The 18,823-nt window shown below is 29.5% G+C and overlaps 1 protein-coding gene across 1 annotated transcript in view; it reads left to right on the forward strand.

Moving 5' to 3' along the window:
- Nucleotides 1-18,823, forward strand: part of LOC100160125 (putative mediator of RNA polymerase II transcription subunit 26) — a 265,995-nt gene that overhangs the window by 193,531 nt on the left and 53,641 nt on the right. Inside the window, exons 3-6 of the mRNA XM_029486922.1 lie at nt 4,561-5,019; nt 8,549-9,018; nt 10,859-11,140; nt 14,555-14,851. Coding sequence (XP_029342782.1) covers nt 4,621-5,019; nt 8,549-9,018; nt 10,859-11,140; nt 14,555-14,851 — 1,448 coding nt within the window. The 5' untranslated portion in view covers nt 4,561-4,620. The remainder of the gene's footprint in view (nt 1-4,560; nt 5,020-8,548; nt 9,019-10,858; nt 11,141-14,554; nt 14,852-18,823) is intronic.

Raw genomic sequence — 18,823 nt, forward strand, 5'->3', positions numbered from 1 at the left:
CCTCTTTACATAAAAAACCGTTGAACTATAAAATAGTTACTACTGTTCAGTTTACCCGAAAACGATATTAGTCCGTAGATTTTTTGTTAACATGTCCGTATAATGTAATAATAATTTGTAAACATTTAATGATAATAATATGATATTATCGTTTTGGATTTCCATCTATAGACACGTCGCCGTTCGTATTATGTTTGTGACGGATTGCCGACATTGGCGCACAATGTACCAAACCTAAAGCGTTTGTGAACGAAACATGTATTATTGACCCACAATATTGGGAGGGTATGAATGTATGGTTGTAAATTCACGCATGTTAAATGAAGCGTATAGAGAAACATTTTACTGAGACTATTACACTTAATAACTATAGAGAGCATCCATTAGAACTGCACGATGCGAGTCGGTCGCGTTATTGTATTTATCTTTATTTTTTCATTTATTATTTTCCATCCAAACTGCTGCTATTAAAATGCTATGTGTTACCCCTTGATAAATATAAGCGCATAAATAATAAAAGAAGGGAAAAATCAACAACGAAAACACCGGATGATCGAAGTTTGTCGAGGTAAATGCGCGAGTACATCCGGCCGACAATGGATAGGTACTCCGCTCTGTCCACTGCCTACCACGATCGAAAAGTATAATACTATAATATATTATATAATACGTACAGTAAAAAATTATAATAATAATAAAATGCTACTGCGGGTTCTTTTAATGTGCGAAAAAAAACTGGCAAATGCGCGTAAGACACTATACCCTATCCTTTTTTCTGGCCTAACAAGAGCGAAAGGATAAAATGTAATTTAAAAAAGTTAACTAATTGAGTTTTTAATTAATTTGAAAAACGTGGGAAACGTCCGTATCCTTAACCGTGTCCGGACGATGGTCTGGTTCAGTTAAGGGATCGGCCCTCTTATCCGGAAGTCGGAAACGCGGTGCTTTACATTATACTCCGTGGTGCTAGAGTATAAGTATGGTTATGCGTTTATTTGATTAACAGGTATAATAATGTAGTAGCTGGTATCTCTTGTGAACAAAACATATTTTTCCTGACGTGAAAAACACCTTAATTTAACATGGTATGGTGGAAATTTGATTTACGAAACACTGCAGCAATAACACTGCAGTGCTCGCTTCCTTCGTATAAACAGTGAATAGTGAATGTTGATTAAAAAAATACTTAGCATACTCGTTTGTTTTTCACAGTTATTATATAAAAATGTCAATTGACCTTATAATTTGTTAACATTAATTAATGTATTCTATGCAACGCACCTCGACAAATTATTAATTTTCTATTGGACCCATATAATGTCATTACTCGCACGTAACTGATATTTTAATATTATAGTCTGATTTCAATAAGGTACGATTGTATTAATTTAGTAGACGACAACGTCTAATTATTACTATGCGATTGTTGATGGGTTAGGTACATCCATAGTATTATTTATTCATGCTTCGATCACTATACTAACGACTGGTGACAATAGGTCCGTGTTAACGGATCACAGTTTCTACGTATAATAATTGATGTGAACAAGCTCTACATCAGTTGATTTTGAGTGTTAAAACGGGTTTTTGGATAATGTACGTCAGTTGATAATAATTCTCATTGACAAATTATCGGTGACACGCCAGCTGCAATAATTAATCATTGTCCGATAGCAGCGTGAGTCCAGCGTGTAATAACCGTAATACCTAACTAAAACATAATACATGCAATTATTATTTAAAAATGTCTATTGGATGTTCAGGACTCTGTATACCCTCCACCGTTTGGTGACAAACGGCGAGGTTAATCGGTGTTCAAAAGACGAATTGTAGGTTAACAGTTTATTAGGCACACGTTATATTATTAACGCGACATTGTGTTTGAAGTGTCGGAAATGGCTGTTTGTGACAACAAACCGAATTGTCTTACCGTCGTGCCTCCGGAACAAATTGCATCGATATCAAATCGCAAATTAAACATCATAGTCTACGAAGTGTTTGGAATTAAATTATAATGATATTGTGATCTGAAAATCGAACGAGAGTGACCATTGGTTGAATAATTGCTGGTGTTATATAGACACTCTTCGCTATAGTAGACGGAATTCACAGAAAGTCTTTTTTCAACATATCATAAATTTTTTAGGTAAAAATGAAATATTTATCTCAATAATGTATTTAAAAAACGTAATAATAATATAAAAGAGAGTGTTTGTCTTTGTACATTTTGTATATAATATAATATTATAATTTTTTTTATTGAATAATACGTTTACAATCTATTTGTATCTAACAATAAATATAATATGGAAGTAGTTATATTATTTATTGACACGACTGAGGTTCAACATTAAATAGGTAAAAATGAATTATCCTATTTTATCTATTCTTGATAATGTGATAAAAAAAAATGGCTGTTCCATTAGTTATCTAATTACTATAAATAAATAAATATCCGTATATATAATTGTTTTTTGGAAAAAAAGAATATTAATGTTTTTTAACATTAGTCTCACTACTCTTAGAACTATAGCCTAAAATATGAAATAAAATTCATTTTTCGAACAGTTAATTAACTTTCAATTAAGCTCCTACACCATAATATATTCTATACTTTTGTACATTTTTCATCAATGCCTAAAACTTGAAAGAAATGAAAAACCAGACATTTTTTTTTTTTTTGACATGGCTAATGGCCATGTTAAATTGCTTTAGTATTATACTATAATTATTCAAATTAATAAAAAATAAGTCATTAAAATAAATCATTTTAGTGAAACTTAAGTATTTAATAGTAGTTATCAAGTGTCCAGTATTATATTCTAGTATTTTTTTAAACTGTTTTGTTTTAAATTTTTTTAATTTTAAACTTTACTTTTATTATCGTTAGTTATCATGTTTGTATTATTTTTTCATAAATTTGGAGTTTTGACAATTCTATTTTTCTTGAAGTATAAGGAATGATGCGGTCTGAATTTTGGTAAATACGAGACACGAATGCATCTCATTTCGACTAAATTTGGTTGAAGAAATAAATTTGCGAACTTTTTTATTTAAACAACCGACACTTTCGTAATCGTCTATCCATAACAGTGAAACAGTCACCATTAGAGGGTTGATGACAGACGTATCCTCTGAATTCCTCCCCTCCACCAAACACATATTTATAAACATTGTAACCGAAACTTTTCAATTCATTGTCAAATATTGGAACAATTTGTTTTTATTTTACTGATAGCATGGCTGTTGTAATAATTCATATCATTGTTATATAACGACAAAGTATTAAAAATATAAAAAATTATTAATAACTACAACAAAGTGCATGCATAATATAAATACATAATAAAGGTTTTATTAACAATATTTTTGGCTTTAATACAGTTTTGTACAGTTTTGTTACTGTAAATTACTTTTTCATTTTTACTACTTTTCAATGAATAATTTTGTTGTTTGTTATAAATTATTCGAATACGATTCTGTCGATACTCAATTCCATGTGCTTTTTATTACTTGTAGGTTGATATTTTATTTATGAGGTTATTATGTGTTGTATTTGTTTTTGGTTGTTATCTAAAATGCCACAATATTATTTATTTAGTTTTTTTTAGAAAAAACTTTTATTTATTATTATTTATTTACAATCTATACATTTGTACAATAATTAAATATGATACGAGTATTATGGCAAAAGTACTGCGATAAAACGTACATGAAGACTTTCAACAAACACGCCTTTAAATGATTTATTATGTACATTTAAGTCTTACATACTAAGAAGGTCTCGGCACCAGCTACGTTTGAGACAATTTAGTCGGATTTTTAAAATTATTTATAAATTTGTGTCTCTTAAATAAATCATTAAGTTTCGCATGTTATAATCAATAATTCGTATTCATATGTCATATCAACTAAAATATATACATTGTAAGGTTCTTCATCTAAAATAAAAATTGGGAAATAGTATATTGTTACATACACTAAAATATCACAAACAACATTTTCTTTTTGTAAATAGAGAAAATTTTAAATTTAAAGAAATTTTAAAAAATCAAATAATAAATAATAATAGCTATTAAAAGTGTTATCATTATAATTCAATTCTATATTAAAATGAAAGTGTATAAACCTAACGGTTAACCTAATATAGTAATGTCTGACAATTTTCCAAGCCATAAAATTGAATTTGAATATTCGTCACACAGTTATTTGGTACCTATATAAAAACGAGGCCGTAACGCTGTACAGCCAAAAGTCGCAGACGACCAGAATGTCGTTCCAGGTTTCATAAATTCTAAATTAAAAACATAAATAATAGGTGGGTCGTTTAGAGGTATTTTTTTCGAAAATCGACTAAAATGATATCACCTACCTATCATAATTTAACAATTTGACGCATGCAGGGATGGTGGAGATACGACCTTTGCGAGTTAGGGAATTAAGGCCGACCGAACAGCTCCTGTAAATTTACCATCTTGGACTTACGGTTGTCGTGAATTAAAACGACGTTATTATAATAGTATATTATATTGTCGGAATTTTGCTTTTTCTGTTTTACAGGCAGGTGGTGGATGGACTCCAGCCGGCGTTGACGTGGTCAGCGGCACAGGCAAACACCGAATGGCGGTTCTCGTGAGGAAGTCGGCGCCGGGATCCCCCACGCCGTCGTCGGCTTCCAGTTACGGTACCGCGTCACCCGGTAACGATCTCATCGCTAGCGCGTCCAGCGCACTGCGCCGGCTCCACTTCAAGTCTGCCGGCGCCCAACGCATGCTCAACCGGACCAAGCAACAGCAACAGCTTCATCAGCAACAGCAGCAGCAACAGCACCATCAGAACATGCAGCACCAACAGCCGCAATCGCAGCAATCGTCGCCGGTGCCCAAGCTCAATGTGTTCGGGTCCAGCTCGGTGTCCATCGAATCGTCGGCCACGGTAAATACCAGCACCGATTCGTCCGCGGCCACCATGACCACGGTTACCGACGACACGGAAAACGAGGACAATTTCGATAACCCGGTGAGCCGAACGCGTATAAAGATGCGATATTGTAGACAGTATATACTTAATTACCTATTCATTATTTGGGTGAAAGTGCTACCGCTTTACTCGAAAACCGTTATCTCGGTCCTTAAACAAAAGATTGTTAACTATTTGAAAAGTCTCACGTCCGTGAACTTTGCGGCAGACATGTAACAGAATTCAAACCGATTCAACAATATTGTTAATATTGTTGGAATGTTTTTAGAACTTGTTACTGTCGTTAAAAAAATATGAGCAATTTTCCAAAACCACAGCTAAGTTAATAATAACGGCCAACACTTGGTCAAACGCTTCAAAAACCATTGTATTATATTACGGTTTGATGGAAGATCCCGCCGCTTGTTGGAGGTCGGTCAATTGATGTATACGAGTTTTTTAAAAATGTCTGCAAACTTCTCAGTAAGTCAACGGCCAACTTGTTCTAAAAACTTCGAAAACCATCCAAAGTTGTTGATGATACTGTAATAAACAAATTTGGATGGTTTTTGATGATTTGGGAAAAATTGGTTGCTGACTTAATGTGAAGTTAGTTGGGCTTATTCAAACATTTGTATAAAATGAACAAAGATCCAACAAATTGTCGGACTTGTCCAAAAATGTCAAACGAAATTGTCGAATAGATTTAATTGAACTCAGTAACATGTGTGCTGCTATTTGCTAAGTTTACGGACGTAAAAATCTCGTAAGCGTTTTGCCATAAACCTGCAGATAACAAGGAAGAAACAAGCTTAATACCGCTAACGGTTTTATGTGATAACTATGTGTAGTCGGACGTGGTAGAATTCAATTATTCCTAGTTGGGTAATTTATTCCACAGTACGATTGATCACTGCTACCCGACAAAATTGAGTGACCGCACTATATTATTATTATTATACTCTATATTGCAGGACTGTGATAAAGTAAAAGTTAAACGTATTTGCAAATTTCAAATATGTAAGGATATTTTGAAATGTAATAACTATTGTTTATTGGGAATTTCTTAAGCTACATTTATAATATATTATACCTATATTAATAAATAAATTACATTTTTTCTATGCAGTCTTTGGTCCCATTTTAATTTTGAAAACTACGTTTTATTATTTTTAATATCAAATAATATTATAATATAATATTTATAACATTTGAGTGAATTACATATCTGTATATGCATTACAAAACAAAACTCTTCAAAATACTCTAAAGATAATATTGTATTCTGCAAGTGTCTGTGCTCAAGATAAAAAAGAGTTCTAGACTATTCGTTAAAGTCACATGTATATAATATTATAATAGTATAGGTACGCCTTTAGAGAATACGAATAAACAATTACCGTGAAGCAACAGCAGAGTGAAAAAAAAATAAAAACAATATTGCTTTAAAATGCGTCTAAATAAAAATAAAACATCCAAACAAATATACTCAGCCACACTCTCCAAAGGCGTTAAGGGAATTATGCGCGCATTATACCATTGTTTAATCCACAAACACAAGCAAGGATGTATTATTATTACACAATATACATACATACTGTTTTGACCCAATGTTTGTTTGAAAGTGGATATTAATCCACGCGTAGTACTACTTCGTCCATTGTAATAACTCACAAAGGGCATTTGGAAATCAATTCCCCATCGTCCAATTTTTATTATCCGAGATTATTATAGAGTAAATAAAAAGAATGTATACGATTTTCCCTTATTGAATTTGAGTAGTGACACGCAATTTTAGTATACCTGTATTTATAATACGTTTGAATTCCAATATTGTATTGTATTGTGTTGTTATTCAACACCAAATATTAATGATTTTCACGTGCTTTAATTAAATTCTATCGGATATTTTTTAATTACCGTGTCAAATGCATTTTTCAGATCGAGCAATTTAATTTAATTCAACTTAGAAATGATTCTCGAGCACCTGAAGCACAACACTACGTTAATTTAAATCCCGAACTGGCATCCTACCTTTTTTTTCTTTTACAACAACGAACAGCATGTGATATCGATTGTTATGGTCATTTATTTATTTATTTATTATGTTTGACATTCATTGCCATGAATATTGAAACAGCAAATACAATTCCGCAAATGTCATATTTTTTCATCATAATAAAAAAAAATCATTTGGTGAATCGGTCTTTCAACCCCGAAAAATATTTCATTGACAGTTTCAATATTTATTATCATTATTTGCAAATATGTATGATAAGAACATTTCTTCCCCAGTATACTAAAATATATATTATTTTAAACCATTATTTCATATTCAATAAGACTAAAATATATTAATTATAATTGTTTTTTTTTTTTTTAACTTTTTAGTAACATATTATATGAACTAATAAGTTTTTAAAAAGAAACTGTAAAATACAATTTTTAATATTAGTAGGCTTGTAGCACCTACAGTAAATTTAAATTAAAAAAAATAGGTAATGTGAAATATTTAATTAAAATACATAGTATATAAATACATAATATTCTATACCAATGTGAAAAAATATGGTTAAATGCTCTTCACGTACGTTAAACACAGTAGTTAATATATAGCTAATACCTACTATATTGATACACTTACTATTACACCAACTATAATAGTTTATATTATATTATAATGTTTGATATTCAATTTATCTCAATACCTCTATCGTACTCGTGGTTATATAACCGTACTGAGAATATTATTATTACCAATATTTGACTACTTGTACCAATATCGTATACATGTATACGTATTAATGTAGTATTCATATTCCGGTGAAGGGTCCGTAAATTTAGATCGATTTGGTATGACTTTATTTGGGTTTATCTATAGGTAAAACAAGGGATGGAAAACGTTTTTAATTTTTTCGTTTTCGTTTTTGTTTATTGATTTAAAAAATATCGTTTTTGTTTAATGTTTTTAAAAACGTTATTTTTCTTTATTTTCAATTGTTTCCGACTAACGTTTTTGAAAATATATTTATTTTTTTTATTATATTCTTATAACTTATAACTTTTAAGTTGTAATAGTAACGCGAAATATAGAAATGCACTTAAAAGTTGAAAATTAATTTTATTTATCAAAAAAAAAATGTCTACAAGAAAGTCAAATTAAATTTTTATGAGCGTTTGAAATTCATATTTTGTTGTGATTGTATAATATTATTCGTGGGTATACTTGAAACTTCTAAAGTATACTATTATATATCTATGATAGTATCACGGTTTGTTGTTGATGTATAACGCGTTATAAGTACCTAATAGATATCGTGATATAATTAATTTGGAATTTATTATAGGTACCTATTATATGTCTATTTTTTTTTAATACCATATATAATATTATGTCTTATACCTAGACTGACATACCGTCTCCTCTCAGAATCGTTTTTCTTATACAATGATATTATATCATTGAATTCAAATTTAATACCATCCATTATAAAGTGACCCACTTGTAATCTACTGTACAGCAGAGCGACATCCACTTAACCACCTTTTTTTATCATTAACCGTTCTGTTTTGTATACCCAAATGTCAGTTCGAACCGAAAATGCGCATCATTCCGAACCTGTTGGACGAAGTGCTCAACGGCACTCAGTCGTCGTCGTCTGCGGAAAAGGACGACGAGTTCTACAGCGCGTCTAGCACCGAGGAACAACCCAGAGACGACCCAAAGGCAGTATTCACCGTCCAGGACACCGCACCCGAAGAATACGAGGACAGCGGCATGCCGCTGATGCAGTACACTACGTTGCCGAGTAGCTTCCACCATCATCACAACAACAACAACTACAACAACAACAACGACAACAAGACCAACAACAACTACGGCAAAGACGACGGTGGCATGGAGGAGAATACCATCGCGGAAGCCGAGGACTTCCGGGCAGCCGACAAGGACCGGAACGCGGACGACGATGCGGACAACACGCTGGAATGGCGCAACATCATGAAGCGGCAAGCTCTGCTCGAGAACCTTCACCGAAACACCATCATAGCGAACAAGAGGTGAGTCTAGGCATCGGATTTAATATTATAGGCCTTTATTAAAAACGTAACTTATTGTTTTATTATTATATAACTCTAAATTGGTTCGCTTCGTTAAATTTATCAGATTTTGGTATGGATAAAATACGTTTTGCCTCTCAGAATCAAACGAGTTTTGGATCGATTATATTGACGCAACCACAAATGATAAAAATGTTAATCGAATTTATAGAAAACAATGTTATTTGTAACTTGTAAATAATTTTACCCTAGTCTGGAATTTGTACTTATCACCAACTATAGGATGGACCGCATACGTGTACATGCCATGCAGAACGCCCTAGGGTTTTGCATATAGGTCAAAATGAATTGCATTTGAAAAATACTTAAATATTTTACTACGTTTCGTACCCTAAGTAATGTGAACTCATGAAAGTCTAATATTATGTACACTTAGTTTGAGATAAAGCGAGGAAATAAACACTATCGTTACCCACCAAAGGTTAACGATTGCAATATTCTTAGTAACCAGCTAGTACCGACAATAAATACTCAAAGTACCTACACATTTAATGTCAAGAGATTATTTTGCTGAACAGTATCTGCCGGTGGGTAATTCCAATAAATGATGTAACCTATAATAAAATTATTCAAAAAAAAAAAAAATGTTAAACTGGTAAAATAAAATCTATAAAAAAGTATAAGTAGCATTTATATTATGTATAGTAGTTTAAATTTAACGTTTACTTTTAAAATTAATTATTTAACCAACAGTGTCGGTTTAAAATAATTTAAAACCTTTAGGATATACAATTTTTTTAGAATATTATGTTTAACTGCATCGTCAATCTTTTCATCTATCAAATGCAAATAAATTATTTTAATTTATTAATGATGTACTTACTTCATGTTCTTAACAGCAGTTTATCGTAGTATATTATAATATATTTTTATTATTTTACGTACTTGAGATATCTTACATTAGCGTTTTATGAAGTTCCGTATTATAAAATAGTATAATAAATACACAGTATGTATTTAAATAGTAATATAGATAATATACAAACTAGCTTTGTGACCCGACTTTTCCTGAGAAAACATGAACAATTAATATAAAATACATCGCTCTACGTATTTCTGTTTGAGTACCTTCCTCAGGTCCTGGGCAAATTGGTGTCGGTGTCTCTCGCTTTGTGCGTAGACCCAACCGTGATGAGAAATCCACCTGAGCATGGTACATTTTAACTGTTGTATGACATTTTATTTGTATGTTTAATATTGTACAGACGACAGATATAGGTTAACCTTAAGTTATACATTTGCTTCGTTTTTAAAAAATTGTACTTCACAGAAGTAAAATGTAACGTAGGTATGAATACATTATCAATGCTTTAAGTTGAAACCTACTTTTTAATAAAAAAAAAGTTAGTTTTAATTTTATGTGTATAACATCTTAAACAATTGTATTACTTACTTTGTAAGTCTTACGATGGCTATTATTATAATCTACGATAATATTATAATAATATATTATATGCGTGGTTACTTTTCTACATAATTAAATGTATTTATATTTTTATTTGACATACCTATTATTTTTAAATTATATACCAAGTACCAGGTACCTATACACTTATGAAAATAAAAAAAAACCTTAATAATATATTGACTTATATTTTCATAATACGATAGGACAAAAGTAATTTAGAACTTAAGAATTAGAAAGTGGAGTATCATTATTAGTTCAAAATCAATGGAATAACGAATCCAATTTCCATTTTTTAGATATTTCATAACAATATTTAATATATTATTCAAAGCAATATGATATTGTAATTGTATAATTAATTCATGTATCTAGATTAAAACTGCTTTCGAGAAGATATGCTAAAAGCCGGTTCGAAGAGGACAGGACTCGGACAGAGATCGGTCGAAACTCGTCAGGTTTTGCCGCTGAACAGATGACCATCGACAGCGAAGACTCTTTCCAAGTTGACAATGGGTCACCACCCATTCCTTCGTCACCGACTGGTCTTCCGGGGTCACCTACTTGCGACGACGAATCGTCGCCCACCAAGTCTAAACAGCATTTTACGTTCCCCACAGTGAACGAAACAGACGAACCTACTGATGGAACCAAAAGGTAGGAAACATAATCGTTCTGAATGATCTATGATGTTATGCTAAGAATTACATTAATTTTATAAAACATTATTTATTTATTATCTCCAAAATGTTATAAATGGTAAAACAATATAAAATATTAATATAATACTCACCAGTCGGAAGTCACCGTCAACTTTTACCTGTTATTGCTATCGTAATATCGGTTTTCTGGTTTTTCTCTTATCTTAAATTTGTTCTTCTAGAAATTAAAAATATAAACAAACGTGAAATATATTTATTTTTTTAATATTTATTTTAAACTTTAAAATATGGCTTTTCCTCGAATATGAGTGGAGGATAGTTGCCATATAGTAATATTAATAGTTGTAGTAAGGTAGAATCAAAATCCTTTAATCTGTATAAATTCCATTAAATCTCAGAATAAAAATATTGTTAGCTCCCAAAATTTTAATATATCTAGATATATATTTTAACTTTTTTATCCCAAAATTAATCGGCTATGTGCATCATGATTATGCAGTCTTCCATTAGCTGCCATTCATAGCACGTATACGCGTTCAACGAACATGTAACAATTAATAGTTATTATAAATATCGTTTATTAAATACACATTTTTAACGATTTTTATTTTTTACGTTTCGTTTGACAAACCTGTAAGCCCCTCAATTATTAATATTAATAACTATAGTATTATAAAATTATTCAACAACTTTTTTGTTGACTTTATAATTGATCCATAATCTATCTATAGATATTACGTTCTAACTACTTAACTTATACTCTCACAAAAATTTGATTTGTTTTTCTATTTATTTCTCCATACCATATTGTTATAAATGTATTATTATTTGAATTCCGTTTAATTCATTATAATTTACAAACGAATTTATTTTCTGTTTATAATTTAGTCGACAAGATTACTTTTTGCACACAGAAATATGCGTACTTTTGAGAATTTACGTATTTAAGTCTAATTATATTTTAAATTATATTTATTCTAATTAATACTCGTAATTAGTATGGAATTTACGCATAAGATATTTTGCATTCAAAACTGAAACACATCAGTGAATATTTCCTAAGGGAGATTATTAATTAATATAATATGAACTTTCGGTTGTAAATTGTAATATATTATTAAATTCAGTAACATGATTAACGTCATCAACGTGCAATATATTGTAAACGTCTTGTGGTTATTTCGATAACAAGACGAATCTAGAATGTAATTCATGAAATTTAATTAATTCGGAAAACATCAGGATTAAAAATAATTCACTTTGTAGTGCTTGATAATAATATCTATTATAATCAGAGTGCTTGTTAAATAATAAATAGACATTTCGCATATTCCATTTGCTAATCCGTTCATCAATTTATCATTATTTACACTTATTGGCTTCCTCGTTAAGTTTAAAAGTAATTGTCGATTTTGGGTAATTAATTTCAACATCCATTATTTATCTTATTTTGAAGCAGCTTAATTTATACTGGTCACAATCAATATGACAATATTTACAACGATTAATTAATAATAATGACAGTAATTTTATTAAAATCCATAAAGATAAACAAATATATACAAAATATGTAATTTAATTTGTTTATACTTAATTATTGAATTTAATTTATACAAAAATATTAAAACTTAAGAATTTATGGCCTAAGTTATAACATTGAACTTTGGAAAATTGATAAAAATAAATTTTATTATTATGCTTTGTATATTATTCGAATATAATAAAAATATTAATATCATAACAGTGTTAGTCAGATCAGAATAAAATTTAAAATACACTCATATTTTTAGTGGAAAAGTACCTAGATGATATGATTTTTAATGATTTTTTATAATACCACATTTTATTTTTCTCAATAGGTAATATATTTGTATATGAAACCAATAAAAACATATCACTTAAATACACAATATAGATTTTAAGGTTAAAAGTTATGATCAATAAAATTGTATTTTAGATAGGTTAGCTTAGTAATGTTTTATTTCTATTACCTTCCTAAATACCTATAATAACCACTAAAGTTTAGTGACTAAACAGCTGTTCAGGTGCTGTTCTATTTTTTTATACGAACAATTAGGTACATATAACAATCAGTGCATAATATCATCAAGCACTCGTTGCAAATTGTCATTAATTACGGTTATAATTTAAGATTGTTTTTGTGTGTACCTACGATCAAAAAATATAAATCAAAATTTCACTGTATTAAAATTATAGATATCATAATTAATTTCAATACATATTAGTCGTTAAAAAACGTGTATACACAACACACTTTATTACATTACCTATACGTTACCTAACGTTTTTAAAGTACCTATCGGACGCGAATAGTAATTTATTAAAAGTGATATTAATATATTATACAACGTGTAAATTAATTTTATAAAGCTATGAAGGTACCTACAGCACAAATATTGTTCGCGGATATCACTAGATTAATTACTGCTGTAAAATTACGGTATGTCAAAATTAATGGTTACTAATGATAGTATAATACACTATATAGGTACGCGTGTAAAAGATTTTGCTATCCATTAATAACAGTATTAAAATCAAATTACTAAATTATGTGTATTGATATAGAAATTTATTATATTTTCAATTATTATTAAATGAGAACGAATTTATTTTGTTTGAGTTATTATGCCAAACAATTAATCGTTATAATTTTTTTTGTTTCATTGAAATATTGTGGAAAATTGATTCGTTTGTTTGGTATATAAATTACTCATAACTATAAAAAAACCACAATTATTTTTTTTTTTTTAAAAGAGAAACAATATTTTGCATTTTTTCGTGATCTTAGTAGTACCTGCACTTTATAGTTGCAATTCAACATTTCAGTCTCAAACGATCGTTCTATCACAATCAGACGTTAATCATTATAAAACCCGTCATCAAAATACGAAATATCATAATAACGGACGTCCCATTATTCAATACAGCAGTACCAGCTGTCGTTTAAATGTGCCTTTTATCGAACGCGTCAATGCGCAGAGAGTAAGTGTACGCACTCGGTGGTCTTTTTTTTTGTATTTTTTGGATTTCGTCCGACCAGGTCATATTATTATGTGACCAGTCATGTTGGCTTTGGACCACTCGTGTGCGCGTTATAATAGATGTTCCCCCACTAGACAATTTTTTTTCCCATTTTACAAATTGCATTCGAATAACAGCACAGCCCACACGTACCACGGCGTCGTGGATCACTATACTTATGATATACGTCTGTCACGTATAACCAACACAAGGAAATAATTTTTAGTTAACAGAAACGATAAACACTTATATTACATATTTAGCTATATTTTATACTGCCTACCATATCCTTATACTTCTACGACTCACTGTGTTGTCGAATAAATCGTTGACGAATGATCGCCACGGGCCTTTACGTGGTTTCCAGGAGACCGTCGACGGTGTACAGCCGGACGCCAAACTGGAACAACAAGGAACGGAAGAACTCGGCAGTGCTGTTGGACGCGTTGGTCATCAACAAGAGCCAATCTGCCGCGGTGGTCATGTCGGACACCGGACAAGTGGCCACGATCGTTGTCCAACAGCCGTCGTTGTCGGCCAACTCACCGGAACAGGGGCACGAAGGGTGTCAGACGGCACCTGTCGAACTGCCGATCGACTTCAACCGATGGCCCGACTTCGCCAACAGCATAAGTTCGCAACAGTATCACGACTTTCAGATGAAGTGAGTGGCACCAATACATTATTCTGTGTCGCATGCGACATATCGTATTAGCGAATAGGAGGTAATAGGTTTTGCGATCCGATACGTCTGAATTTTCGCCAGTTTAAACAAAATGAGATTATAACGGGCAGACGTGTAGATCGCACCCAACGAATGGATCGTATCAATAGTTAATTATTGTGGCCGACAACACACAATTATTTAAAATTATTATGAGGTTTAATTTATTTTCTTTCGTATGACAGTAAATTCTTACATAATATCATATCCGATGCCAACTCGCATAATTCAAGTTTATGTCCCGAATAATCCATATTTCATACAACCCATCAGAGTTTTATTCGCTACACTGTTTTCATTAGTTGAAAATTATTGCATTTACAATTGCTCGTTAAGAGTGAGACGTATAATTATTGAGGGAAGTAGTTGACTTTGAGCAAATGTCAATACTTTGTTAAATAATAAATAATTATATACTATTATTATTATTATTATTATTATTATTATTATTATTATTATTATTTTGTAACGCAAAGTATTGGCTTTAATTGTTTATACGAATGATTTCATTATATTTACGATAATACCTACAGGAAACACGTATAAAATCATCCATTTATTGTGGGTTTAAGGTTAGGAGGTAAGAAATTAAATATGTATTTGGAGCGACAAGCACTGGGTTATTAGACGACCGGAATTATATTTCATACCGGTTGACTATTTTCATATCATACATATTATTATCCGTCTAGCATATTATTCAGGGACGAACATTTTGTTTGAAATTGATATCGACTGACTGTTTTTAGTTTCATGTCGACGAAACGGTATAATTTGTGAATAATAAATCATAAAAACAAGAATAATAATATAATAAATAAGAATAAAACTCGATTGCATGTCTTTTAAGGAGTGTCCTTTTGTATTTAATAAACATTGTTTTATGCTAAATTAAATTAAAAACAAATTTCCTTACTATAATTTATATTATAGTTGTATATAAATTATAAATTATTTATAACACTTATAATTTATTTGCTAAGATTTTCAAATATCATTAAACATCTGTCACACTTTTTTCATTATAACATTAGTATTATAATATTGAAATAAACAACACGACATTTCACTTCTCCAAGATTACGATGTATTCGCTCAATTCGCTATTTTGAAGGAAACGTATCACCACCCTCTCCCCACTCCTCAATGAATACATCCAAACAAAAAAAAAATGTGAATAAAATAATACATCCAATTTTAATGTTTCTTGATATTAACGTTAAGTAAATAGGTATGTCTGTTTTGATATTAACTTCAACTAACTCAATTTAAATAAAGCAAAACAATTTGCAGACTCATGCCACGAATTTTCACTTGTAATATTTATTAAAGTTACAGAAAATGGTATTTTATTTAAAAGAATGTTTCACTAAAAGAATTACCATAAAAGGTAATGTCATAATCCTAATTGAATTCAACGACAGTTATTTTGTTTCGTTAAAATACAGAGTAAAAGATTTATTGATAATACTACAAAATAATAGCACAAATATTAATTTACTAATAATAGCTTATACTAGAAAATTGTAGGCTTATATAATTTAATGATTGGTAATATAAATCACTTTGAATATCTGTTATAATTTTTTATTGAATTAAATTAATATAGGATATTGCAATATATAATATATTTAAAACCTAAATCTTAACTTAAAAACGATTTAGTCGCTGCTAGTTAAAACATTTCTGTGTTTAATAAATGTGATAGAGTTCAAAGTTTGGAAACTAAATAAAACCTTTTGACCATTTCACTGAATTGTTCCTTCATTTCCACTTTTTATTTTCGTTTGAGACTGTGAAAGTTATTGTTGATCATTAAAGTGTGTAAAGTTTATTGGTTTTAAAAACTCATACTGTGACGTATTAAATTGCAAGACTTCATTTTATCAAAAACTTTTATTCGTGTTTTCGTATTTCATATCTTATTTTTACAGAATCGCTTGCATAGTATCATATATATATATATATAAAAAAAATTAATGCTTGTGGCACATAATACTAATGTAGCATAACGATATTTCATAATGTTATGAACTTTATTTAGATATATACATGTAAATTATAATGCTTTATTTCAAATAAATCTCGGTAATTTTAATCTTATGTTATAACTAGTTATAAGGTAGTAAAACTTTAATTTGCACATTTCATGGGTGGCATAATTTTCGTGAACAGTTCGAACAAGATGTAGTAATATTTTTTTTTTTTATTTTTTTTTTTATTATTAACTAATTTATTAAAATTATAAAATGTTTTAATATTTTATTATTCATTCAAATAGGTAGGTACTTTCTAAAAAACATTAGTACCTAGACATGTAATTTATGTTTTCGAAAATATTAGAGAAATATTAAATTTGATTACCCTGATTTTTTTTTTTAGTTTATTTGATATAGGTACTAGGTAGGTAGGTATAATTAATATTAATATATTTTTTTTTGCAACCACCGAAATTTGTTGATAAAGAATCCCCTTAAATATGATGTATGAAAATACAAGAATCTAATCAGAAATTTTACGTATAAGTGCATGGTATTGTTTTCAAATCATTTTGAACAATATCAAAAACCAATTTAAATAGAAATTATTGTAGCGTATTTTCAATATGTTATTAGATAATATTCACCACACCCAATGGTGGGCAAGTTAATGAAAATAATTAACTGTGGAAAGTTAAGTTAATTCAATTAAATTACCTTCAGTTAAGTTAAGAGTTATCAAAAAAATAAAATTTAACTAGTTAAGTTAAAAGTTAAAATGGAAAATAAAATTAACTTTTTTTAAGTCATAATACTCATAATTCATCAATTGCCCTAGTATTTTGATTTGTACGGACATTTACCAAGATGCTTAGCACTGTGCAAACATAAAACTTCAAATTATTATTATATTACATTGTTAGCAGATGCTTATAAGTTATAGGTCAACTTATAAACTTTAAACTATACTAAACTTGTTAGAGTCTAGAGAAGATATTAATTATTATTAGTAGTACACATTTTACTGTAAGTCTTCTATCCTAGTTAGACTTATTATATTTAGTACCATTATAATAGTCTATTATTAAAATAAAATCAATGAATAATGATAATAGTATAATACCTACCAAAAATTGTTTCCATATTTATTTCGAAAATGTTATTTCCTAATCTCATACGTTTGCTTGTATTTATAACGAATACGGCAATATAAATTATAATTTATAAATATTTTGGACGTTTTTTTGTTTTGTTCATTGGAATTATTGTCGTATTTACCAGAAACCAGTATATGTTATTGATATAATGATTTCCATGATTACTATGATATTGAGTTTTAAACCTGTTTTTAGGAGTTGGAGAGTTAGATAAAACAAAAATCGGATTATTCAATACCGAGTAGATCATTAAATAATAGAATTCGTGAAAATAGCCAGTCCATACAATGGATAGTATACTAATTATTACTCTTTAATATAGTACCTATAGAATATAGATTATAATATAATTTGATTATTATGAATTGATGATATTATATCATTAGAAAAATAAATTACCAAAATTGAATGAATAAGTTTTGTCTCTTGGTTCCATGATAAAAAAAAATTTAATTAACTTAACTGTACAATAATGATAATTAACTTTAAAAAGTTAAGTTAAGACATTACAAAATTTAACTGAATAAGTTAATAAGTTTAAAACAAAAAAAAAACTAACTAGTTAAGTTAAAAAGTTAAAAAAAAATTTACTTTTTAACTTAACTTTAACTTTTTAACAAGTTAATGCCCACCATTGACCACAACCCACATTACAATGCACTATCCGACACCTTTGGTATAATAGTATAATAATAATTATTATACTGATTTGGTATAATAAACAAAAACAAAAACATCATTGTAACACAAATATGTTCCCTAAATAATTTAGTATC

This window comes from Acyrthosiphon pisum, chromosome A1 (genome assembly GCF_005508785.2).
Source record: "Acyrthosiphon pisum isolate AL4f chromosome A1, pea_aphid_22Mar2018_4r6ur, whole genome shotgun sequence".
NCBI classification, from domain to species: Eukaryota; Metazoa; Arthropoda; class Insecta; order Hemiptera; family Aphididae; genus Acyrthosiphon; species Acyrthosiphon pisum.